This window comes from Neopelma chrysocephalum, unplaced genomic scaffold (assembly GCF_003984885.1).
Source record: "Neopelma chrysocephalum unplaced genomic scaffold, ASM398488v2 Primary Assembly neopelma1_23, whole genome shotgun sequence".
Lineage (NCBI taxonomy): Eukaryota > Metazoa > Chordata > Aves > Passeriformes > Pipridae > Neopelma > Neopelma chrysocephalum.
The window spans coordinates 34,689,120-34,716,560 of NW_020897691.1; the positions used below are offsets into that span (position 1 = coordinate 34,689,120).

Here is a 27,441-nt window from a genome sequence, read left to right on the forward strand (position 1 = left end):
AAACAAAATTTTTTTATCGGTTCAGTCTAGCTTTTGGCCATACTAAATGCATGCATGCATGTTTAACCATATTAAAGGTAGCAGTAGTTGTGGGGTTCTGCTGAGCTTGCATTTTATTTAGGGCTGAAATCCCTCTTACTACTGAACTTCATTTCATTTGACTTAGCAGGTAAACATCCCCTTTACAATTTTTTTAAATAATATTTTTGATGAAGACATTTTATTTTGTTTTGTAGAGGTAACAAGTAAATTTATGCTTTCCTGAATTTCTGTTGACTTTGGTTGTGATTACTGCAAACTGTTGACTTCTTGCATTCACCCAACACGTTGAATTATGGCCTGTTTCCTTAACATGCTGTTTTACAAGCATGTTAGATTAGATTAGAATTCTAGATGCTGAAAAGTCAGTAATTCAGTCAAGTTATACGAGAATTAATGTTGCCTGTTCAGCCTCAGTTTAGTCTTGACATATTCATTGTTCTATGTATTCTTTAATTGCATTTTCAAATCCTATTTTCTTCAGGATTCATGCCTCATTTAGTGCACGAGGTGATTAGTAATCACTGAAAATGGGCAGCTATTTGCTCTTCTAAGCCATTCGCATTGTTCAGTTATTTATGTTATACAGCTGATATTTACTCATTTACACCTGATCTGCAGGATTAATGTCCTTAAGGACTTTGTTGTAACGTGTGTCAGAAAGTGTGAAGGCTGTTTTTGAAGCAGTCCATCTTATTAAAAGTATTTTATGATGGTGTGCTGTCAGTGTGTTTTCATGTGGGGAAAGTTAGAAATGATGTTAAGCCGTAAGTGCCTTCTAATTTTTTTTTATATATATTTTTATATGTATAGCCCCTATTCTTTTTATCCTTACACAGAACCATAATGTTCCCCTTTGGCCTGACGTGGAAATTTTCCTTCTCTGGTTTATCATCTAATTTTTGCCCCCTAGAATTTAATACTCTTTGTAGTAAAATGTGTTTGAATAAATGCCACAGCATAACTAGCTAGCTTCTTGCTTTTATTTCTTTCTCTCCAGGCCTTTTTACGGTTACCATGAAAAGGAGAGACAGTTTATGAAGATTTATCTTTACAATCCTGCAATGGTAAAAAGGTAAAGATGTGGAGATACAAAGTTGTCTGATTTCCTTATATCTTGAATTAAAAAGTCAGTTTTGAAACAAGTTCCACCAATAGCTTAACAAAATAAAAGTTACAGAATTATTGTCCCAAGATTTTCAAAACACTTTAGACATTGCTAATTTTAAACACATCAGTAACCTTTTTAAAGCAGTAGCATGTTAGGAAAGCAAGACCAAAACATACTTGCCTATAGTTGTCTTGTGTTAACTGTAATTCTTGAACATTTGGACAAATTTGCATCAGGTTACTTTTTCCGCAACTCTTGAGGAAAACTACGTAGCCATCTTTCATATATTATGAAGTAAATTTGTATACTTCTTAAAAGGTTTATGATTCCAGCGACAATTATTAAATTTAAGATACATTTGGAAAACTGAATAGCTTTTGTTATTAGACAGTTTCTCTGTTTCTCAATAGTGTTCTGTTAAATGAAAGCACCGTTGATCTCAATCTTACTATCACAGTAGTTAGGGTACATTCAGGAGCAAATAAGGAGGAATTATTTCTCAAGCATAAACTGAAACCCCTAGTACCCGCTGGAACTTTTTTTAAAAGGTCTAATACATGATCATAAGATAGGATTGTCTAATTTTTCTTCTAGGCTAGTGGAATTTTGCATGATTTAAGATTTCTGTCTTAATGTAATCTGAATGTATAGCTGACATGACAGTTTTTAAATTTGGAGCTTTGCGTGTTTGAATTGCTCCTATCCAAATAAGCACTGACAATTCACTTAAATTATTCCTTTGGGTTTTTTTGTAAAAAACTATTTTTAATCCCAGTTTGTTGCATTTAGAAATGCTTAGTGCTTTTCTTTGATTTATAGATGTATACTATTAGTTTGAGATAAACTTATCGCACCAATTCATAATTATCCAAATACTTGCAGTTATTTTTTAATGTGTAGCTGTTTAAAAGAGAAGATTTGTCATGCTTCTAGGGAGTAGTTAAAATGCTGTTTCTGAGTGTACAGCATGTAGCTTTAAAACGAAGCAGGATGTCATCATATACTTGTCAAGGAGAACTAGAAAGACTTTTGAAGTTATTACTGGTGTGTAGGCACACATCTGCCACAGTTACTTTGTGGAAAAGATTTCCATGGCCTACAGTGGCTTTGGATCAGTTGCAGGAACAGTGCAGGATAGTTTTCTTCAGAGAGTTTCATGCTTTTAGACTGAAGGATTCAAGGCTCCTTTGTAACTAACACCCAAATATTCTATCTATATTAGCAGAGATAATTTTTGTGCGTCTCTTAGCATGAAAACACAGTTCCTAAGTTAAAAATACAATTAAGGCAAAATTTAAAAAGTCTTTTATATTTTGATAAAATAAAATTGTCATTATTGTTGTTCTGGAATAATTTTTTGTTTGTCCTAATTTATCTTTAATTTTAGAGTTTGTGAGCTTCTGCAAGGTGGAGCCATAATGAACAAATCTTACCAGCCTCATGAAGCCCATATTCCCTACCTCCTTCAACTCTTTATAGACTACAACTTATATGGAATGAATTTAGTAAACCTGGCTGCTGTCAAATTCAGAAAGGCAAGGAGAAAAAGTAAGGTGTTTATTTCTTAAGACCAAATTGTTTTGAAGGCTAAAAGCTACCATTTTGAACAAAATGTCACTAGCTGTTGGACTTTTGCTGTAGTTTGGCTGAATGTGCATAGTGTTGTTTCCCTAAAGTTTGCTTTCTGTGTGAAAACAAAGTCCCTGTGTATCTTTTTTTCCTTTTTGTCCCTGTGTGTGGGATTGAGGAAGAGCCTGCTTCCTGAAATAAGAAGAAACACATGTTCGGTCAGCAGTGCAGCTGTGACCATACCTCTTTTCAAGTTAGAAGATTAAAAATTGTTGTTATTTAGTTGAAGAATTTACATGGAAGATAGCATACTAATACTGTTGCTTAATTTTTTTATGTTTGTTTCTGATCCTTATGTCAGTCCAAATTAATTTTTTTTGCTGCAGTAGTGTCTGTGCAAAATTATGGCTAATCATTATACTCTGATGACAAAACAGTGTTTTTAATCAAAGTGCTTGTGTTTGTGCTAAGGCCATTTGCTCTAAGGTGAAATTTGAAGTATTAACATCTGAGCAAAGGAAGTATTTTTTAAAAAATTAGTTTGGCATTTTGAATGTACACACTGACACAAAAATTAAGTTTGGTAAGAATGTCCCTAATGTTATCTAAATGCTTCATTATAAAAGAGACATAACAGCAGGAAAACCATGATGTCTTTAGTACTTAAAATTTAATAAAATAAGAATTGTTTAGATCATAACTGTTCTTACAGCTAATGCAGAAGTTGAAAAGAATGGTATCTTCCTGTAAAAATGCTAAGCAATAATCATGCTGACTTTAATTTTGTTTCATTATTACAGCAGTAGACTAATGCATGGAGTTTTATAATTAATTCTCATTTAAAGGAAAATACTCTTTTAATGTGCAACAATAGGCCACACTTTTTGCTGGTGTCAGAACTGTAGGAAGACAAAAGGTCAGCCATGGACAAGAGCATCTTCAGGATTTTCAGTCCTGAGGAAGTATAGTTAGGTACCTTTTGTCTTCCAAGTGTCCAAAGCAGCCATCTGGAAACGTTCAATGTGATTATATCAAATAGTTGTTTCCATTCTTTTCTATAGGTATTTTTCCTCTCTTTCAGATGATAGATTAAAGACATAAGCTATTTTTATTCTCCTTCATCATTTATTTAAGGATGAGAGACCTAAATCTTGAATGGGAACAAGAGGGTGAAAGAGGAGCGTGGGCTGAGACCAGTGGACTTCAACTATTCTTGTAGGGAAGAACCCAATGGGATTAAAGGGAAGAAAATGACAGCCTTGTCTAGCTTGATCAGATAATGACTGCAGTGCTCCTAGCAACATTCATACCGCTCTGCATGGCTCCACATCACACATCCATAAGTAGCCAGCCTCAGTCTGCTGGACAGGCACAGGATCACTATCTACTGCTCCTGGCACAGCAGCTGAGCAACAAATGCTTTGTCCCTGGTACAGCCTTACAGAGGCACTGCTGTCCTTGTACAGCAACCCTTTCTAAGCTCAGACCTGTTGGACAGGTGTAGAAGGCACAACCTCTGCTTACAACTGACACACTTACTTGCCTGTTCCACAGCGTTTGTGTCTTGGGAGTATGCATTCATTTCAGTCAAGTATAGTTGTGTTATGCAGGCCAGGCTAAACATGGTTTTTTAGGCAGCAGTAAAAGCCTTTGCCTAAGATGTGCAGCAAACACTTATTTTACTTCCCTTGCAGATGATGATCTAAAATTTGGCAAGTAGTAGAAAATTCAGTAATAGATCTGTTTGTAAATATAAGTAAGCAGCCTCAGGAGCCTATTTCCAGTGGTATTTTTCTCACTGAGATAAGTAGACTCTTTTGAGGGCTGAGAGAGGCCAGCAGGCAAATTTGTTTGTAGCAGGAATATTCTGCCTTCATCAACCTGTATCCAGAAGATGCAGGAGTTCATTTTCTCAAGTCCTTGTCTTTATGGACAGTGATGAAGGCTGCAAGTTCGTTCATGCACCACATGCCACTCATGGCTAAGCTTTGCAAACGAAGATTTGGGAAGGACTCTACCCACACTTGCTACAAGCATGCTGATGGCTAAAGAGGCCAATGCGACAAGTCTGGTTGCAAAAGGCACAGTGGAAAGACTCCTTAGGTGGTATCGACAAGACATGGTTCTTTCTACGTTGTCTTTTCTCCTCGAGAGTGATCCTGCGTGCGTTCTCAAAGGAAGCAGCAGCGTTATAGATAGTGTATCTCCAGACCTCCCGATTGGAGGCCAGAGTAGACCAGTGATGAAGATCAATATGGCCAAGGCTGAGATGTTGTTTCAGGGAGTCCTTGTATCTTCTCTTCAGGGCTCCTCTCTTGCAGCAGCCAGTGGTAAGTTCACCATAGAGCACGATCTTAGGGAGGCGGTGGTCCTTCATCCTTGAGACGTGTCCTGCCCAACGCAGCTGTGTTCTCAGCAACATGGCCTCAATACTTGTGACTGCTGCTTGTTCTAGAGCAGACGTATTGGTCACATAATCTGACCAGTGAATGTTTAGGATTGTACGGAGACAGTGTTGATGGAAGTGTTCTAAGAGTCGCAGGTGGTGGCGGTAAATGACCCATGATTCGGACCCGTATAAGAGAGTAGACAGCACAGTGGCTCTGTAAACACTGATCTTTGTACTTGTCTTCAGGTGTTTATTTCACCAAACTCTTTTGTGGAGTTTTCCAAAAGCTCTATATGCCTTTGCTAACCTGTTGTCTATCTCCCCGTCAATCTTACTGTCCAAGGAGATGATGCTTCCCAGGTAATTAAAGTGCTGGACTGATTTGAGCTCTGATTCGCCAATGGTGATATGGGGATGATGGAAGACTTCCTGAGGTGCAGGTTGATAGAAAACTTCTGTCTTCTTCAAGCTGACTTCCAGCCCAAAAAGCTTAGCAGCATCTGCAAAGCAGGATGTTAAACGCTGCAGAGCTGCTTCTGTGTGGCCGACAAGGGTGGCGTCAGCATAAAGCAGCTCCCGGACAAGATGATTTAAGGTCTTAGTGTGGGCCTTCAGTCGCCTTAGGTTGAATAGGCTTCCATCAGTACGATATCGGATGTAGATACCGTCCTGATCGTCGAGATCTGCCGTGGCCCTTTGGAACATCATGCTGAAAAAGATTGTGAATAGGGTTGGTGCAAGAACGCAGCCTTGTTTCACACCATTGGTTATTCGAAAGGGCTCAGGAAGTGTGTTGCCGTATCTGACTTGGCCGTGCTGATCCTCATGAAGTAAGGTGATCATTTTAAGGAACTTGGGGGGGGCATCCTAAACGATCCAAAATCTGCCACAGACCTTTTCTGCTCACAGTATCGAAAGCTTTGGTGAGATCAACAAGGGTTGTTTTGTTCTGTTCCCTACACTTCTCTTGCAGTTGTCTGAAAACAAATACCGTGTCTGTGGTACTCCTACTGTCTTTAAAGATCTTTATATCAAGAAAAGGGGAATATTGAGTATCCTTAAATCTCTATCCCTATGAGTAACTCCACTAAAGAAACAAACTGATACAGGAATTTGAGACTTGATTTTCAGAAGTATATGAAAATAGGGTTCATGGGGAAGAAAGAGAATAATGCACTAAAACTGCTCTGGTGTGGTATTTGAAATACATATAAATTTGAAAAATAATAGTATATATTTCGTCAGTTGGCCTATAAACTTGCACAGCTGCTGTGGGATGTATTTTCCTTTAAAATATACAACTATTTAGGCCTGTTTTGTCAACTCAGAATAATCAAGTTGCAGATGAAAAATAGCAAGAGATGTTTCTATACATAGTAAGTTTGCATTTTAATAGGGAGAATTAGCTGATGTGCCACACAGTAAAAACATGGCTGTGTTTCTTCCTGGACCAGCTCTGCCCAGGGACAAATCATCACTTTGGAATAGCACAGACATGAAGCTATGCTAGGTTTGAGCTGAATCTGTGCAAATGGGATCAAATGTGTTGTGTTGTCTTCCTGGAATCACCTGCTTAAGCATCACAGTGCATTAGATGGTAACAGTGCTGGTGTGGCTGAAATGTGAGTTAGTTCCTGCATATGCACAAGCATGTCTCTTCACCACACTTGAGTGCCATGTATCCCCATGTGTGTTTAGTGTCTGTGTACCATGTCAGTGCACTTAAGAGTCTGATGCAGAGGTAGGGTTTGCAGGAACTAGTCTGGGTGCAGTAAGCTTGGTCTGGAACATATTTAATTAAGCCTGCTTGCTTCTCTTTGTAGCTTCTAAGGTGTTTTGGCATCGTATTTGCCAGTTGCTTCTGTAGTAATTGTAGTACTCAGGGCTTTTTGCTGTATGACATATCCCTATCCCTGCTAGTCCAAGTAGTGGAATTCACATTGGCAAGAGTATTATGAAATTTATAGAATAAAAATACATGTTCTAAGAAATATTTACTTAATGAAGACCTCTGATAACTGAGTTGCTTAATTAGTGTATCTTTAACAAATGTGAAAGTGTTTGCTGTGGCTGAAAGGTAAATTTAGTTCCAAAAAACTGCTAGTGTGTGACACCAATATAGCTGAGAAAATTCAAGGTTCAATCTGGTCTTTTGGATAGAAGTGGGAAATTAAGTAATTTTCAAAGTCTTTTCCCATTCCACCTCCCTCCATTCCTGAGCTTTGTGATTTCTTGTGCCATATCCTGTGTATGTTGTCTTTCCTTCCTCTGAAGACTGAAGGTTCAGGCAGAGATTGTAAGGGAGGTAGTAAATCTTCAGAAGAGACTTCTCCAGCATGACTTGGTAGCACACTTCCTTACACAGAGACCTCTGAGCAAACTTAGATGGTGTTTTCTTTATTTGTAGATCAGACATCTGCCTTCATTGCAGGTTTCCACTTATTGCTACAGCCACTGCATCTGGAATATATTGTATATTCCCTTTCAACTCACAAATAAGAGGGAGGAAAAGTGTGAAGTAGAATTTAGTGTTTTCTTTGGCTTCTAATTTCCATTGGGTTCTGACCCAGCACTTGGGAATTCTGAAGTTTACATCAGAATCTGTACAATTTATTTTGAAACTTGTACAAATAGAAAAAGATTGAATTTGGGTTAAGATATGACTAGAGCACAACAAATTTCATTCTAGTAATATCAGTGTGTTGGGAATGTGTTTTTCTTTTTATATGTATCTACATGTTAGAAAGAAAGATCATTTATATGATTGCATAGTAATTTGTGAAGATGATATTATGCAGTGCTATTTATTCTTTAGGAGCAACTGTACTGGTAATATTAAATAATAAATGCAGTTATATAATGATATGTTTAAAAATATTGCCACGTTAAATGAATTAATTTCTCATTCTACTTTTTTTTCCTAGGTGATACATCAGGTGTAAGTAAACATCATAGAATTCATTTGCCAGAAAATTCAAGCCATGTATCTTTCATTGAATGGGAAGAAGATGAAATACCAAGGTCAGCATGCCAATTTTTTTTAATCTATGCTGTATTTTGTTATATACATCAACTTGTATGTAATACAGGATTCCAGTCTCATTTAAAGGACCCTTATATGTTCAAAAAGGGTGCTGATATGACACAAATTATCATTATTTAGTTTCTTAGTATAGTTTTGGTCATCTGACACTTTCTGGTATATGGTTGGAAAAATCCAACCAGGACATAACAATGGAAATATATGTGGCAAATTCAACTTTTTGGTTTTTGGAAGATAAGTTTCTAGCTAATGACTTCTGATTAAGAGCCAAGGGAGTTTAGTAGTTATAGAGAATAGTTACAGATCAGTTCACAGATTCTGGTTTTGTAATCACTCTTAAGTAACATGACCTCACTGATCAGGCCGCACCTCAAATCCTGTGTTCAATTCTCGTCCCTGCCTACAGGAAAGACACTGAGGTGCTTGAAAGTGTCCAGAGAAGGGTAACGAAGCTGGGGAAGGGTCTGAAGCACAAGGCTCATGAGGAGCAGCTGAGGGAGCTGGAGTTGTTTAGCCTGGAGAAAAGAAGGCTCAGGGTAGAACTTTATCACTCTCGAAAACTATCTGAAATGTGGTTGTAGTCAGGCGAGGGTCAGTCTTTTCTCCCAGGTAACAAGTGGCAGTGCAAAATAAAATGGCCTTAAGTTGTGCCAGGGAAGGCTTAGATTGAGTATTAGGAAAAATTTTATTCACTGAAAGGGTGGTCAGGTATTGGAATAGGCTGCTCAGGAATTGCCATCTGTGGAAGTATTCAAAAAACATGTGGTTCTGGCACTTGGGGATATGGTTTAGCACTGCTAGATTAACAGTTGGACTTGATGAGTTGGGGAGGGGAGAGAAACTGACAGTATCTGGAGCTACTTTGATTTGTACAGTTTACCCATAGCAAGTTCCTTTTGTAAGCTACTTCCTAGTGTTTGACAGGTCCTTCTGTCATCTAGTGGTCTTCTCAGTCTTAGGGTGGTTCCTGTCATTCTCCTCCAAAATGCTTATCAGGCTCAATATTCCCTGTTTCCTGCTAGCATTATGTTCTGGGAACATTTGCTTCTCCAGTAGGAAGTGCATGCCTTAAACCATACTTCAGATTTTTCTAGTGTGCAAAAGCTTGTGTTAGGTAGCATCTGGTTTTCTGATTCTACTACTTCTACTTTAAGAAGATTTTGTAACAACATTCATCTGACAGTTGTATTGTGATTTTACTTGTGGTCACTTTTTATCCAGTTGTTCTTGGACTATTTCTTCTCCTTTTTGGCTGCACATTTCATTCACAGTCCTTTTCAACCTGTATTTGGCTTGTAAATAAGTACTTACTTACTTACTTAGAACTTACTTAACCTCTGGAAGGTTGAATTGTAAGTTAGAACAGGATCATCTGATGTTACTTTACACAGATCTGGGGAAGGAAGATGAAAAGAAAGCAAAGTAGCACTTCCTGGCTGTCAAAACCAGAGAGGGATGAGGTCAGCATAGCAGGAGCCAAGGCATGCATCCTCATAGCTATAACTACAGACCTAGTTTCCGCCTTCTTCCACACTTCTGTATATACAGCCAGGGATGCAGCACCTCACTTGTGCCAGTCCTTCTCCGGCACTCACGCTTGTTCCAGAAGTGGGATGTTAGCAGTAATGGGGAAAATCCAAGCCTGTCCATTTCCCTAGCATTTATTCTCTGTACTTTTGCCAGCAGGAATTTATTTCATGAACATAAAGCCTGAATACTACATAAGATACCAGACAGATACTCTCTAGCACCGTATGCAATGATACTGGTAGTTCCTGATATGCTTTACAGTTTCATTTATCATGCCACTTTGGCTTGTAAGCATTTTAGGATTTATTAGTACAAGATGATTCTATTCCTTTTTTTTTTCCAATTGAGCATCTTCTGTTTGGAATCCTTTGGAAGTTCTTATAGGATCTTGCATCCCATTTTTAAATTTCATCCTGTTTATATTATTTTAATTCTAAGTTATCCTGCTTTTGTTTTCTGGTACTGGCTTATGTCTACTGGCTTGTCTTATCAGCATATTTCATTACCACACTGCTGCATTTTCTGCCAAAAATATTAATGAGAAGTGAAGTTGACTCAGTCACAGAAACTGGTCTATATTCAGTTCTGCAAATTTTTTATCAGTGCTCTGGGTTTTTTTTATATAACCAATAGGAATTTCACCTTTACTTAGCTCTTAAAATGCTTTAATGAATTAGGAACTCATTTACAACTCCTCCAACTGAAATTTTTTCCCATATGATACTGTGTCAAACATTCTTTTGTCTAGAAAATTAATTTTTTTATTAAAGGTGTTCTAGCATGACTGTCTTCCCTATGCTGTAGGATGTACATGCCACAGCAAAGTAATAAACCTAAATTTTTCCAGTCCTAATTTTACTCTGTTCTGTATCTACACCAAATTAATTGCCTGTTATAATTTCTCCTGGATTATTTATGGGAGGCATCAACTTAAAACAGTGTTCTTGTAATCAAACCCATGCTGCAGTCCCTCTTTCAGATTACCTTCCTACTTTATTTCCTTTCAAATTCTGAAAATTTGTATCTAGGTTGTTTTAATGGACCTATAATTGTCATGATCAACCTTGCCTAGGGTACATCTGACCCAGATCATATGAGATACTTATCCGAGGAAGCCCTTGTAATTGCTTCTTTAGATGACTGTGACTCAATTGTTTTTATTTTTGCAGTCTACAGCATTACTCGATATCTGTAAAGCTACCTTTCTTCCTTTATTTCTGTCTTTCCTTAATGAGTTCTGTATTCCCAACATATTTAGCTTCTATGTGTAGCTATATCAACAGCTGTATTGATTTCTAGTTTCATGTGCAATACCAGGAGAGTCCCCACACTTTATTTTCCTGTCCTCTTGAGTTTAAGAGAAATTATCTGTTTTGTGAATTGTTTAGCAAAAAAAATTTACTTGCTGTATTTCACCACTTGACTGTTTTCAGCAGCATTTGGAGTTTCTTCTGTCACTGAAATTCTGAGTTCTTTGCTTGTTGTTTATACCAGATATGAAAATCACATAAAACTTTCCCTACCTTTCAGCTGTACACTCAAGTTATTAGTTGTTATGTCAAGAAAAAGCAAAGAGGGAAAAGACATTCAAATGTTGTTCGTGACCACGAAACTTCTAGGCCAGTCTTGTATTCTTAGTGACTGGGATGTCTGTTTGGCCTCATTATCCTTTGTTTTGTGTACATTGAGAATACATTTTAAAGATAGTCCAACATGTATCTGCCAAGTCCTTGCTATACGTGGCAGTTAACAAGTTCTCTTGTTTAACGAAGCAGTGCCAGTGATTTGGCACTTCTTTTTGACTTTGGAACACAGCATATCAGTTGACTGAACTATGATTCTGGGTACCTGGAAGTTAATACGCAAAATACTATTTAGAAGTCGTGTATGTAACATGGGTGGCATTTTGCATGAGTAAGTGCCAGTGGTGGTTCCTTATTTCAAAGAACTTTTGAGAACTCTGCCAAAGTTTCTTGGTAACTGAACTCCCTCTTCAGTACTAGAAAGCACCTTGCTACTCTGCCACATCTCCAAAACAGTATTTAACCTAGCTATGTCCTGTCTTGCTCCTGGCAAATCTCTGAATTACTAACTTGCTGCTATGATTAGCATACTGTATTGAGCCAGGGACATGTCTTTTAATGTAATTCTAGAGTGATTCTGTTATGAAGTAGAAAAATGTCCCAAAGCCCCTAGTGCCCAGGAATGCCTGATGTTCTAAGGCTTTTAGATACAATACTTGCCAGTGTTATTACCCTGGAACCTGCAAAACCTGCCTTAAAATGGGCAGTAGACACCTCAATTTGGCAGTGCTATCCTAAAGTTTTTGACATCAGGAGTTCTTCACATTAGACACATTTATGTTATCTCTCAAGTAGGTGATAATAAATGATGAAACCCTTATAAGAGTTTCATTGAGAAAACTTTTTGGTAAACATCAGACTTGGAGTAATCTGCTGGTCAAATCTACCACTTGGACATGGTGCGTTAAAAGCAGAATGACTGGTAGACTGCTTTTGAGAAGCACTTTTTAAAAGTCCTAGATTTGCTATTAGACACTAGTTTATATGGAAGTGGAGAGATCTGACGCATAACACTTTTGAACTGTCTAGCAGATTTTTACTAGGTTTGTGGCTGTCATAGTTGCTTTTCTCACTTGTCTGGTTGTGCATGTTTTTATTTAGCTATTTGATTTTTAATATAATATGCATGTTATTTAAGTCACTGGAACATCCTGAAAACAGAGACATGTTTTCTTCCATGAACAGAATGTGGACAATTATTATGTCAAATTTTAGAGTCCTTATCAGTGCAGTTGAGTGACACTTTTCAGATTCTCCGTGAAGTTAATTTTTGTCTACTATGCTCAGTTTAACATTATAAATACCTCAGATGTGGTCATCACAGAACTTGTTTCCTTAGGCTGCCATTAATATTGGTAATTAGGATACTGACACTAATGTTCATTCTTCAAGGTTTTTGAGGGCTTTTATCTGTCTAGCTGTATGTAGTGGTGTAGGTAGTTGACTGTAGCTTTAATTCATTTCCTCAGCATCTGAGAAACCAAACCATGGTACTTTCTTTGAGCACAGGTTTCATCCTAAACTACAGTTACCATCTCAGTGGATAGTGCAAACAAACTATTATTTTCTTCAAAAATAATGACCATTTTCTCTGTCTCTTCTCAAAATAATGTGTTTGGAGAGTTTTGTACAAAGGTAAGATGGATTTGTATTGCAGTTTTTCAGCACGGTGTATAGGTATGAAAGGCAATTTAAAATGGACTGGTATGAGTATCCCAAGTAGCCTAGCATGGCAACTGTGTTGCGCAACCCTGATTTATCTTGCTTTTTGGAGAGTAAACTTTTGTTCTTTTGCAGCTGGGTTGCTGCTATTCCTGTGCCACCTCACTTAACCCTGCCTTTCAAGTGTCCACATTCAAGCTGTATCTTGTGTACAATTCTCTCTACATTCTCTTTTACAAAATGAAACCTAGATGCTTTGTCTGGGACTAAGTCTTCTTTTCTAATCTTGTTCTAAGACAGACATTCTCAAATCACAGTTTTGACATTACATAAACCACGATTTTTCTTTGCAAAACTGATGCCTGTGATGTGAAGCAGGTGATTAGTCTGTTGTGTAGGGCAATCTGTGTCAAACAGGCCATTCTGAATATCTTCCAAGGGTTTACAACTGCTAGTGACTTGAAACAGTTCATATTTTCAACTGACTACAGCTGGGAGACTAGACATGTTCTGATTTCTTCATGCTGTCTTCTCACCAAACTGTTGACAATACTCAGATTAAACAGTTCCCAAGCAGCATGTAATGTTAAATAACTGTACTTCAGGACAGTTTGTGCTCCTCCCTCACCTCCTGACATTTTTGTTTTAATCAGCGTAAATTAAAATGTTGGAAGGGCCAGTTAAATCTGCTCTGCTTTCATGAGCCCTTTGAGGCTTTTCCTGAAGTGGGAACAAATGGCTTCTTGGCCTTAGTGGCTTACCTGAATGTGGCAGAACCTTGTAGTGCTACTGCCCTGACTTCAACTAGTGCAAGTATCTAGCAGCTCACCTTGATGAGGATGTTAAATGCCAAGCTAATGAACTGATTGTATTGGGAAGATGTTTTTCAAGTGTTATGAACTTACTCTGCATGTCAGGTGTCTTCATTAGCTTCCACATCAGTCCTTGGAGCATGCAGTTTTGACTGCCAGCCCTGCCTTCATCTTGAAAATGTTAATGACAACTGTGATGATAAATCTTAAATTTGTTTCAAAAAGGACTCTTGTTAGCTCAATGTTTGTAATTTGAATAATAGCCATGTGAATTGGAATACTGTTGTTTTGGCAAAGAGATTCCTTAAATCTGTTTGATTTAGAGCTTGGGCAAAATGAGCTCTTCTGCTTCTAGTTGCTCAAATTGTTTGAATGAGTTGCAGACAAAGAATATGCTTCAAATTAATATTATTATGGAAAAATACTTAAGTTACATTGACAACTACCAGTTTATTCTGAATTCAGCAATGTTGAATTTAGTGTTATTTTTATATGATAAATCCATATTAGAATCTCTAATAGATAAGAAATCTGATTATTTGGAAGGCTCTTGGCCAATTTTGTCTTTGGTCTTGATCAGTTCTCAAAAAAATTCACTGGCCACACTCTTGATGGGGATGTGAAAAACCGAGACATGACATTTTTTTGGAAAAAGTGTCCTAACTAGTTGAAGGGAAAAGAATAGAAAGCTGTCTTTGTCAGAGGAAAGGCAAATGCTTCAATTAATGGTTTTGGTCATGAAACAAACTCTTCAGAAATAGGTCACTAACCCTAAAATACATTTTTTCTTAAACTTTTCAAGAACTTTTGTTCTTTCTTTCTCCCTACCCCTCCCTCATTGTTTGTTTGTTTTTATTGTATTCTTTTAAAAGAGGAAATTAACAAAAGTGGAAAGCTCAGAGCTTTGCTGTTGTATCCTCCGAACAAGTAAAATGCTCATCTTTACCAGATTTCTGATATCAGTGGCCATTCTATATTGTGGTCCTTTTTTGCTTGTTCCCAGAAATGCTTTGATTTTTGTGAAGGGAGCCAACAATTTTTGCAGCCTCCTCCCTCATTCTTGTTTCCCAATGATCTTGCAGTTCTTTCTTCTTGTGGGATCAAAATACAGGTCTCAGCTTGCCTGCAGTTCCTGTTGCCCATTGTGCAGGCAAGAGGCAAGATCTGTTTAAATGCTTTGATGAATATGAACACCCAAAGTGAATGACATGAAAAGTATGCATTTTGAGCATATTTATGGAATTCTTTCTCAACTGATGGTTTAACTGGGAAGAGAGGGGAGTGATGGCAGTGTATTGTCCTTAAAAGTGTGCATAGAATCATAAAAAATTTGGGTTGAAAGAGACATTTAAAGGTCATCTAGTCCAGCCCCCTTGCAATGAACAGGAACACCTTCAACTACATTAGGTTGGCATTGAATGTTTTCAGAGGCGAGACATCCACAGCCTCTATTGGCAACCTGTTCCAGTGTTTCACCAACCCTCATTGTTTAAAAAAAAATAAAAAAATCTTCCTTACATCTAGTCTAAACCCACCCTCTTTCAGTTTAAAACCATTACCCTTGTCTTATTGCTACAGGCCCTACGAGAAAGTTTGTTGCCATCTTTCTTGTAGGCCCCCTTTAGGTGCTGGAAGGTCTTCCTGGAGCCTTCTCCAGGCTGGACAACCCCAACTCTCTCAATCTGCCTTCATAGGAGAAGTGCTCCCTAATGATCTTTGTGTCCCTCCTCTGGACTCACTCCAGCAGGTCCATGTCCATCTTATGTTGAGAGTCCCAGAGATGGATGCAGAATCACCTTCCTTGACCTGCTGGCCACGCAGCTTAAGATGCAGCCCAGGATGCAGTTGGCCTTCTCAGCTGTGAGCAAACATTGCCAGCTCATGACCAGCTTTCCCTCCACCAGTACCCCCAAGTCCTTCAGCCTGTATTGATACTGTGGGTTGCCCCGATGCTGGTGCAGGACCCTGAGCTTGGCCTTCTTTAACCTCAGAAGGTTCACACAGACCCACTTCTCAAGCTTATCCAGGTCTCTACTGATGGCATCCCATCACTTAGATGCATCAACCAGATCACTCAGCTTGCAACATAACATAACATAACTGCAACATAAGTGAGGGAATTTAATTTTACATTTCTTTCGGGTTTTATATTTCTGGATAGTTAAATACTTAATTTTCAAAGAAGTGTCGGGAACCTCCAGCTTTTAATTACATCATCTACTACCTTCCTGTGTTATAGTAAATTCTATTCAAAACTTAGAGAGCATTGCAAATGTTAAGGAATTATATCTTATCTCATAATCTTGCTGAGATTTTTGAGGCTTCATGTGTGTCAGGGAATGTAGGAGTACAACTAGGTGCTCTAAATCACCAGTTAATTAACCTAGACAAAGGGTCCTGAAGAGCTTTGAGTGGATTTTTAAAGGGTAAACAGACTTTCACATAGACCTGGGTAAAGGTTTCTCTTTCTTCGCTTCCTCCATGAACTTCTTAAAAGTGGTTCACTGACAGCAACAGGTGGAAGGTCACTGAACTTTGCAATTCTGAAAAGGCACAGCAGGAAGCTGTTACAAGATCCTTGCACAACAACCTTGAATCTGTTTGTAGTATTTTGTAGTATTTTACCAAGCCAGTTATCCTTAGTTCAGCATGTGTTTGGGTTGTTAATGCTCTGTTTATATTCACCAGCATAAAGAAAAAAATCTGAAAAATATTTTTTCTTCACTTCCCTTATCTGTAAATGTTAAAGTGTTTTGCATTGCTCTTAACTATGAATGAGAGAGAAAAATTCTTACCACTTTGTTTTCTGGATGTGGTCCTATTAGCTGAGTTCTATAGAACATTTCATCTTGTATTTGAGGAGGAGAACATTGCTGTAATTGTACTTAGGGTTGTTTGCCAGCTCTTTCTCTTCTTCCCATAAAAGAAAAAGCTAGACCCTCTAAATTGAAGATACAGATTTCTTATCTAATTAGATTTGAATATGACCATTAATTTAAGGACTTGCAGAGGAGGATAAAAACTGATAATTCTGTATTCAGTTACTCACTCTGTTCCCTGTGAAATATTTTAGATGTTAGTGCAGTTAGAAAATGATGATGCATGTTTCAAAATCAATGTATTGATAAAATTAACCTGTGGTATTTATGTTGTCACAGCTCTTTGATGTTGAAAGGTGTGGAGCCACAAAGTACCTGTGAATTGGAGGTGGATGCAGTAGCTGCCGACATTTTAAATCAACTGGATATTGAAGGTGAAGTGTTAACAACATTCCATGTAAAATGGTTTTAGAATAGAAACTATGTTGTCATCTTCTTTTAAAGCTCAGTTTAGTTAAATCGCAATCCAAATTTCAGTGTTAGTAAATTGTTGATTTAAAAATTTATAAAGTTTAAAAAAAGAATTTAATTAACTCTGGAAGAAAACAGGTTATAAAAATAGCCTATTATCAGAGCAATATAAAGAGATTTTTGTTAATGCATAACAGAAGGTTTCAGACCTATAAAGAGAATAGTAATGGAAATATCAACATCAAATATGCATGTGTACGTACATATACCTATATATACATACACACACATACTTGATGAGAAGACCATAAAAAGCCAAAGATTTGCATTAAAAGAGGAGATCTAAAAAACAAATCAAGTTACACCTTAACTTTTACATAACACTGAATCCTAGAGTAAGGCAAGAATCACAATTAGAAAATAACAGACTAGAATTGCAAAAGAAATGAAGAATAATGTCAGAATCTAATTTGGGTAAAGAATGCTTTATCACATTGATAGACTTCCCTTTATGTATTCTTGCCTATTTCAGCCCAGATTGGCAGGAACCCTGGTTTGCAAGCTATATGGGAAGATGAAAAGCAGCGACGGAGACAGAAATGTGAATCTTCTCAGATTAAACCACCTGAGTCACAAGGTAAAATTCTGCAGCTGTTAATCCAAACTTTGAATGAGAAGCAAGCGGGAGGGTAGAATTTAAATTGGTGTATCAAGTTTGAGGGCTTTTTAGATGTACTGGTTTTTTTCACTTCCAAGCTTACTGATTGTCCAGTATGTGTATTCCAATTTTTAAAGCAAGATACATAATCTTGCCTAAAAAATCATGATTCTGCTAGCTACAAAACATTCTGGACAGAATGAAAGATAATGACAGCTAAGATTGCATGCTTTGTGATGGAAAACATTTAAATGTTTAAATACTGGCAAAACTAAATCTCTTATCTTGAAGCTTTCCATTGTAGTTTATGCAGGAGAGCAATTCCTTTTAATTTCTGTGGAATTATAGCTAAAATGATATTAGATTAAAATTCTAATAGGATAGACAAATCCCTGTGTTCTTATGTAAAATTCATTACAAAGGGAAGACTGTGCTCTGCAAAGTAATTGCATAAGGAACAGGCTATTCTCTGCAGAACCCAGGCCATCTTTCTTTTAAAATATGAATGATATTTTTTAAGTAAGCCAGAGGATTGCAAGAAGGAAAGAGGCAGGTTCCTCGCTAAGGCAGACTGCTTTCTCACTGACTTTTTTTCCTGTGTTTCTATGTAAGGTTATTCAGGCTACATAAACCAGACTTTTCAAAATTGTTCACTGATTTTTCTTTTCCTGGATGCTTACCTTGGTGGAATTTCATGATTTGTAAATACTGTTGATACTCACAGTTGCAGATGAGATCAGTCAGAGTATGTGAAGTATTTGAAAGTGTTTAAATACGCATGGAAAATCAGTCCTCAGTTTGGCACTTAAAGTTAGCAGATACTTCAACTTTCAGCCATTTCCTATAAAATTAGTAATTTTAGCTGCTCTCTGTGTTGAGAGGTCAAAGTAAAACTGAATAACAAATATCTTTCAAATTTTAAAGACCGTGGATTTGTGCCAGCAACAGAGAGTGAAAAATTTTTTCAGAAGAGACTTAAAGAAATTCTCAAGCAAAATGACTTCTCTGTGTAAGTGTTTAACCATTTATCATAAAGTATAGTATTCTATGCAAACCCTAAATATGCATTTAAAAACTGCTTTTCAATTAACTAGAACATTGTCAGGATCATTGGACTACAGTAATGGATCAGAGGAGTTCTCTGCTGAGCTAACACTACATTCTGAGGTGCTTTCTCCTGAAGCCTTTCAGTGTGCGCCAGCTAATATGGTAGAAGTGCATGATGATAAAAAGATGAACAAAGGTGAGTATTTTTAATATCATAATTGTTTAGGCATAAATCTGTGTCATGGTTTGGCTGTTTATACTATTAGCAGAAAGAAGTTATGATTGTCAGTTATGAAAAAACAAAGAGTAGTTTTGCTTTTATTTTTACTATTGTTAGAGTAAGCCTTTCTAAAATTGCCACAGCAAATAATGGAAGTATACTTGGATAGTAAAATCCATTCTGAAGTGGCTTGCTTTCATAATGTACTGATGTGTCTTATGTGTTTTATGCTTTCTCTTCTTTTTTTTTTTTTTGAAGACTCTGATATGATGCATACTGCTAAAGAAGAGGAGGCACTTATTAATGAAGAAGCAATTTTAAACATTGTGGAGAACAGTCAGAGCTTTCAGCCTTTGTCTCAAAGACTGAGTCAGACTACAGTTTTTAGTGAGTATGACTGGAGTGTCTTTTTTTCCAGGCTATTTTATTGTTCAGCAGTCTTTGTTGTGTTCACTTAGGTAACCAGTCATGAAAGAAAATAAGTAGTTTACCTCAGGGAGTTTGTCAAGCAGATTGAGACTTTATGTACATGCATATTCTACCACCACCAGCACTAAAACACCTTATGTTTTCTAAAAAATGTCACCAGGACTGTATTTGTAGAAGCTACTGTGTTTTACTGGTTCACTAAGCCCTTTCCTCTCACCAGGTCAGCTCAATGCAATCTCTTGTGAGTATTGCTCTTCCTTGTGTTCCTAGGGTTATAGGGCTAAAACTATCAGAATAAAGAAGATTTTGACTGTCTATCTGTGGTACTCTTGCAGTTACTGACTGCATCTTTCTTACAGTTAAGGTAGGGGACATGCTTATGATCTGTCTTTAGAAGCTCAGTTTTCTGGAGATACTGGGGGATAGTAGGCTGATAATGAGAGGCAAGTTGCAGCAGAGCATTTCCCAAAATTTGTAAATATAAAAGAATGGTGGAAAGCAAAGAAACAAGAAGCAGAGCATTAAAGAGGGGGAGAAAAACCATGACACCAAAAAAAGGTGAATGGCATGAGGGGGAAACAACAATAAAATAACCAAGAAAGGAACTTGTATGAAAAGCTACTTCGGGTAGAAATAGTTCAAATACTCTAGAGAAGATGAAAAGCACATAGTTCCTGCTATCTCTCTATGTGTGTTCTTGGGTAAATGTAATGTATAATGTTAATATACACTACATGGTGCAGGGCAGGGAGGAGTATCTAAAACCCGTAGCCTCCAGTGCTTTTGATACCTATAGGGTGTGAATATGTTAATGGGCAACAAGATACAATATGGCAAGACTATATGTCTATGGGTAATAAATGATACAACCTTGAAATCTTTTCTTGCTAAGGAAGGAGGAGTTAGATGAAGAGTGGTTTGTGATGCTGTTTTATTTTGCAGAGAGTAGGCAAGATTTTGGTTATCAAAGTGTTAAAGGCGAGGATTTGGATTTATTGGGAGAACTGTAAGAAGTTATGTGGGAACTGGCAAACATGAGCAAGCCTGAGAGGATGAGCAGTGGCTAAAATAATATATAGGGTATATCTTTGACCGTGCATTTGAATTGCTCAACCAAATAGGAGTGTTGAAGTGGTATGTTTTTTCCATTGACTAGGGAAATGGAAAGTTCGAGATTATCTGACTCTTTTTTGTCCTTTTTTCCTCCCCACTTCTTCTTTTTATCATGAGGCTACTAATTCCTGGTGTCTTCTGTGACCATGAGTAACATGCTGCATATTTAGGTCTCTTATGCTCTTTCATAGCATGCACTAGTCTTCACTATTCCTTTGTAGAGTTGTAGTGTCACGGGGACTGTGAACCGCATGACTTCTACTGTTCACTGTGAATTGCCCAACAAGGTTCATATTAATGTGAAATAGAGGTTGGAGTTTAGTGAGGGACCTCACAAAGGGCAAAGGAGCCAAGAACATAAAGCATAATTGAAAGTGGGTTAATTCAGAACTCTGGCAAAGGCAATGGTTTCCACTGTAAAGGGTTGTATGGTGTCTTGTGAAGCCTTTGTAAAATATGAAAAATGCCTTCCTCACTGATGTTGAGATGTATTTTATGTAATTCTCAAGATAATTGTAAATCATATGATACTCCCTGAGTAAAGAAAGTAGAGATTGTAGTTCTTCAGCCAGAGGAGAAGAGAGAAGTAACAGATGCATGGTAGACTGGAGATCGTAAATTGGTTATGAGGTCAGATGAAAGGTAAGCAGGAAGAGAGTGAGAAAAAGTTGTGACTTGAAAGGATTTTGAAGAAACAAAAATAAAAAATGAGAAGGGAAGTGCATGAATTAGTGTAAACTTGGGTCAAATAAAAGAAAATAAAAACCAAAATTTAAGAGAGGAGCAAAATCAGGTAAACTTTCAGTGTTTAGAGAAACCTGTGAAGAGAACAGATTATAGTGAAAAGAGAGCTGAAGTTAAGCATTATTGTAAAGGAGCGAAGGAGGAAGAACTAGTTGATCAAAATCAGTATCCCTTTTCATGAGATGCAGTGGTTGAAAGTCTTCGAGTGATACAGAGAGAAGCACCCAACAAAGTTATTGAAATGATGGAAGATTGAAAAGGTGGTGATGCTTCAGAAGCTGGCACTCGTGCTGGAATTAAAGGGGAGAGTGAAGCTTTACTGAATGTGAGGAGGTAATAGGAGAGTGGAGAGAGAGGGAGAAGTGCTTCCACTAAATCTATTACAATCAGAAGAGTAGGGCAGAAAAAAAGAAGGTTGTCAAATTTTTAAATAAAGAGCTAGAAAAAATAAATAATAAAATTTGGAAAAATAAGATATGAAAAAAGATTTGATTCTGTAGCCTGCCTTGCCATAGACATTAACAAACTAGTAGATTTTAAAATGATGAGGGTTTTTTTTTTGTTTGTTTTCTTTGCTTGGGTTTGTTTTTTACTGATAGATTATAACTAGTCATTTACAAGTAGAACAAAATATAGATTCTACTCATATGGGATTTTTCTGCAGTGGGCAGTAGTGCTGATGAAGCCATGATTGATCTGTTGGCTGGATTGGAGACTGATGGATATCGGACGGAACATCAAAAAACACTCTCTCACCATCGTTCTCTTGGAAGCTGTCAAAATTCTCAGAACAGTGATGATGAAGAAAATGAGCCACAGTGTGAGAAAGAAGAAATGGAACTTAGCTTGTTAATGTCCCAGAGGTGGGACAGTAGCATGGAAGAACCTGGGCCAAAAAGAAGGTATATATGTGATTTTCATTTCTTAATGTTTCTTTCTGCCAGATCTTTCCTCCTTCCCACCTTATTGTCAAGTGTGCAATGAGCCCAGTGAGCTGTAGAGAGGTCTCTGTTGACAACATTGGAAAAACCTGTGCAGATCTTGGGATGGAATGCAGCTGTTTAGGTGATGCTGTGAATCGTTGGTGTTATCTGGAAATAAAGATTAAATGTTTAGGTTTGGCTAGACATAAGCTTCTGATTTGCTCTTTGAGGAAAAATTGAGTAGGCTTTTTGTTCTACAAGTCCAAATACAAAAAAACCTTCAGTGGTAACTTTCTGGTAAGGTCACACCTTGAATGTAGTACAAATATTAAGGTGTATCTCATACATCTTTTACTGAAGTGAATATTTAAGAAGTATTCATGTGAAGACTGACCAAGATGCCTGAGAAAAACACCCATTTGTTTCCATGCTCAAAGCTCAAATCAAAAGATGAATGTTGCTCACTCTGCTCAACTGCTAAAGGTCAGCAACTTGAATATTTTTAAGGCCAAGATTCTTGGAACTCTTTCTCAGGTTGTAATGACCTTTTGTACAGTCCACGCTGAGAGGCACTGAAAGCAGCTATATCCAGTTTCTCTTCACCCCTGCTTTCAGCAGACCTTCTGATATTTATAATTCCGTTTGAAATATGAGAGATTTCACAGATATATACCAATTTGATATTTGGCAGGTTTTTTTAGATCACAAATTATAATTATACTATGTTTTGGAGACTCAGAGAAGTATAGAAATATTTCTTTGATTTCCTGAAGACACACAAAAGTTGTAACAGAATCAGAAGTTAGATCATTAGTCTCATAAGTTCGAGACATAATTGATCTCTGAAGCTAATTTTCCTGTCTGACCTTGGATTTCTTTGGGTTTTTTCCCCTCATAGTAGTCATAGTCAGTCATAGTTTCCACCCCAAAATACTACTTAACATTAATCTTCATTTTAGTGGTAGTTTCTGTGTAAAACCAGCCTGTACCTTGCAGAATTCATTAGCTCAGGCACAGCTCTGTATGGGCATGACTGTACAACTTTGGCAGTCAGGTAGGATCCTGAAGCAATTAAGTGCTTTTACGCAGTAAAGAATCCTAGTTAAAAAATCGACAGACTTGATGATTTGTCTCACCAATAACTTGCTCATATATCCCTACATCTTAATTCCAAACAGAAAGCTCTAGGGAGAATGTACATACCAGGTGCTTCCATGGGATTCAACTTGTGTTCAGAGGGAATTACAAGTTCTGTTTCACTGAGATCTCTGCAGAATCTGGACAGACTTCAGACACAAGCATGGCTATCTTTGCCCCTAGCATGATTTTGCTCATTCATAAAGAGCCAGTTTGAGTCTGATAATGGATCTAACTTTGCTCAGTTGTATTCTGTCTGCACTCAGGCTCATTCTATCTGTACTGCTTCCTAATGTATCCTACCATATCCATACTATCACTTTTCTGTTATTGAGCATTCACCAGTCTTCCGTTATCTCAGAAAATATATTAAGATAATTGTAAGATAATTAATAAGATAATAAAATATATTGAGGAGTAACCACACCCTACTGAATTAATTAAAGTACTTGGGTTCGATTTGTGTTGAACTGGACTGGTTCATGTGTGGTGGTATCATGTATGTTACACAAATTTTCCTGGAATCCAAACTGATGGGCCTGTATGCAGAGAAATCCAAGTTGTTATCTGCAGAAGTCATCTCCAGTTTGAGAGATGGGTTGACTTAAGTTGACAGAGATTTACCTGGGGTTAGAGCATGATTCAGGTTGGAAGAAACATCTGAATGTAACTATGTAGTCCAGTGCCCTGGTCAAAGCAGCTTTGGATAGATCAGTTGCTCAGGGCCTTGTCTGGTCAAGGTTTGAGTACCTCCGAAGTCAGAGATGGAATAGTCTATATGGGCAACGTGTTCTAGTGTTTAAACACACTCATAATGAAGAATGTTCTCCTCATGTGTAACATTCTTTGCAACAGCCCTGTACCCATTGCCCTTTTCATACCACTGTGCACTCTGAATCTGGTTGCATTTTCTGTATATGCACTCATCAGGTACTTGACAAGTGCAACAAGATTTCCTCATAGTTTTTTCTCAATGCTGAATAAATCCCATTTGCTTAGTCCCTCCTCATATGTCATGTGTTCCAGTCCCCAGTCACCGGGTGCTCCTCAGCTGGTTTTACTCCAGTTTGTCAGTGCCTGTCTTCTGGTGGGATGCCCAAAACTGAGCACAATACTCCAGATGCAGCCTCACAACTACTGAAATCAGCTACAGCCTGGCAGTCACAGCCCAAGATGCAGTGGGCCTTCTTTGCTATAAAGGCACACTGCACACTCTCAGGTTCAACTAGTTGTCCACCAGGGCTTTTTCATCCTTTTCTGCTAAGCCACTTCCTAGCCTGTGTCTCCCTGCCTGTAGCCATCCATATTTCATCCCATTTTTGGGACATTTGGATATGTCTTTTTGAAAGTCTGTGAGGTTCCTGTCTGCTTTTTCTCTAGCCTGTTGAGATCCCTTTGGAATAGCAGAACATACCTGCTCCCCAGAGTATTGATCCCTCTCCCCAGTTTGATGTTAGTTTGCATATAGAGCTGAATGTCTCTGTACTGCACTTTTTCACATTTTGGGAACAAAGAAGAGGGAGAACTAAGCTCACTTAGGTACCTCACTGTGCTTGTTACTTGACTCTTCCAAGTCATGTGTTCAGATCTGAGTGGAAATTACGTAGCATTAAGTAGCTATATTTGAGCCTATTGTTTCTGAACTAATAAATGTGACTTGATCTAAATTAGCTCGGTGCTGAGCACATTCAGATGTCTGGGGTGTTACGATACATATAATTCTTGCTCTGGTCTAACTCCACTCAGAGAAGATTTCTGCAAAAGTAGACTGTATTTAGGTTGTTGTGGATTTTCGTTCCTGTAACTTGAAGACATACTTATATCCTTTAAGGTACTACACAAACTTAAAAACAAACAACACACAAATTAAAAAAAACCCCAAATCTCAGTCCCTTACCACGTATCTGGGTTCCTCTCTTGTATCCACAGAATAGCTAGTTTCTATTAAGAATTGTGTCCATATCAAATTTATTTTAAAGAAGAAGAAGTCAAATTCTTAAGCACTTTTAGAGTTGTAATATACTGGAGGATTTGTCTTTTGTGGTTGTGGTTTTCTATTATATTTTTTCTTCCTTCCCCCCACCCCCCAATAAAGCCATGCCACCTTAAAAACATAAAATAAATCATAGAAGCTTTTCTTTGTAGCTGTACTTCTTTTTTCCCCAGCAAATTTATGAATGTAAATATGGCAGCGTAGACCAGTTAACTTAGTAAAAGCAGCCTTAGTATTAGCAACAGCTAGTGTTCAATGAGGGATGGAAACAAACATAGTGGTCGTGATTTAGTTACATCTGCCAAGAGAGGCTAATTGTTGTAATACAGTAAAGATTTTTTAGCAAAAAAACCAAAACCAAACAAAAAACCCAGAAAAGTAAACATCTGTTTGCTAACAGCTGAACTGAAATGATTTCGCGTAGTTGGTTTAGTCTTCAAGTTTCAAGCATTTTCAAGCAGTGAAATTAAATCTCAGTAAAATTGAAATAAAATTAAGCATCTAAATGCCTTCTCTGTGTCTTCTTAAGCTAGTGAATCCTGCTGTTTTAAATGGTTGGCTGCCACTGTTGCCTCTTAAAGTAGTAACACTGGATAATTTTTTTAATTCTCAGTGACAAATGTAACAATTTTTATTTCCCTTTGCTTTCCCAAAACATGCAAAACCATATAGCACCATACCCCATGATTTCCAGGTCCCTGTGGCTACTGATTTTCCTAAGAAAAGTATTGTGCATCAATTAGTTCCTTCATTCTCCTTTAGGTCAACTGGCAAAAATGTGCATCGAAGTTCAACAGAAGAGGATTCATCTTCTGAAGAAGAAATGGAGTGGAGTGGTAACAGTATGCTCCTAACTAATCTCTCTATACCTCAGTTAGATGGCACTGCAGATGAAAATGGTGGTAAGTAAATAGAAAATCAGCTTTGGAAGTTGAGTCATAGTTCCTTTTCACATCCATTTGCTAATTCTCAAAAGAGCTGACCATTTTCAGTCCTTGTTTCAATTGGAAGGAAATGTTCTCAACGGATTGCAGAAACAGGCCCTTAATATCTTCCTTAAAAAACACCAATAATTTAATCTCAATGTCCTCTATGAATTAGCAGAATCTTGTTTTCTTATTGTATCAGTGAGCAAAAAAGGAACATTGTTTAATTAGTTTTATAGAAAAAAACCTTATTGCAAGGAGTATTTTTCTATTACTATCTGTTATGCAAATACGGTATTAAAAGTAATGATTCTTTAGGATCATTTATCCTCCTAGGGTTTCATTGTAAATAGTAAACATATTAGTGTGTAAATTTAGGTGATTCTTTGCTTTGCAAGTATTTGCCACACATGCTAAAATATAGTGAGCCTTCATTTGGGCCTATGTTTCATTGAGCAGATTGCATGTTCACATCTTGGAATTGCATGAGTAAAAACTGTGCAGTGGCAAAGCTGATGCAGAAGAAACTGCCTTTCAAAATCTATAAAAAATAAATTAATCTGTAGAGATACCTCTTGCCATCTTTACAACGTGCTGTCTTTGATCAAATAGCCTTAGTCAATCGAATACACACTTTGAGGTTAGGCAAATATATAAATAATATTATTTGTTTCTACAGTTTTTCACATTACAATGTTCTGTTGAGAAAGTGAGCTGTATAATCTTATTATATAGACAACCACAGCTATTCTTTTGTGTTCAGTGTTTAAGACATAGTTTGCTTTTTCCTTTGCTTTTCTAGCTATAATGGTAGGGTTAATACATGATTTGATGCACTACTAATATGACTTGGTTTTGTAAAATATACCGTTGTAATTTCCTTACTTGCAGTACTTTCTCATTTATTGTAATCCAGAGATGCTACTGGCTAATGAAACTGTATCTTAAATAATTGTTTAAATTTTAGAATATTTAAGCAAGTGAAATGTCACATGCAGGAAGTGGTCAGCTTAGAAAGTTTATTATTGTGAACTTCTACATCGATTTCTTATAATAGGAGATACAACAAATTCAAACCAGATCTCAGTCTGGATCCTCTAAATTAGAAAATGCTTATCCGCACATGAATTTGTATCCATAACATCTGACTGACTGACAAGTATTTTTGTAATTTTTATGTCTAAATAGCCAGGTACCTTCCAAGTGTTTGTTGACATTGCCAA

General features: G+C 37.3%; 1 protein-coding gene across 2 annotated transcripts in view; it reads left to right on the top strand.

Annotated features, from left to right (window-relative positions):
* REV3L (REV3 like, DNA directed polymerase zeta catalytic subunit) overlaps positions 1–27,441 on the top strand; it is a 131,514-nt gene that overhangs the window by 53,117 nt on the left and 50,956 nt on the right. The window contains exons 3-12 of one of the 2 annotated variants that reach the window (XM_027692926.1): positions 1,040–1,114; positions 2,538–2,698; positions 8,033–8,129; positions 16,897–16,991; positions 17,561–17,665; positions 18,611–18,695; positions 18,781–18,929; positions 19,212–19,340; positions 21,904–22,141; positions 26,055–26,191. In XM_027692926.1, the coding sequence (XP_027548727.1) occupies positions 1,040–1,114; positions 2,538–2,698; positions 8,033–8,129; positions 16,897–16,991; positions 17,561–17,665; positions 18,611–18,695; positions 18,781–18,929; positions 19,212–19,340; positions 21,904–22,141; positions 26,055–26,191 (1,271 nt within the window). Of the gene's footprint in view, positions 1–1,039; positions 1,115–2,537; positions 2,699–8,032; positions 8,130–16,896; positions 16,992–17,560; positions 17,666–18,610; positions 18,696–18,780; positions 18,930–19,211; positions 19,341–21,903; positions 22,142–26,054; positions 26,195–27,441 lie in introns of both variants that reach the window. The other variant, XM_027692916.1, reaches the window with a different exon arrangement.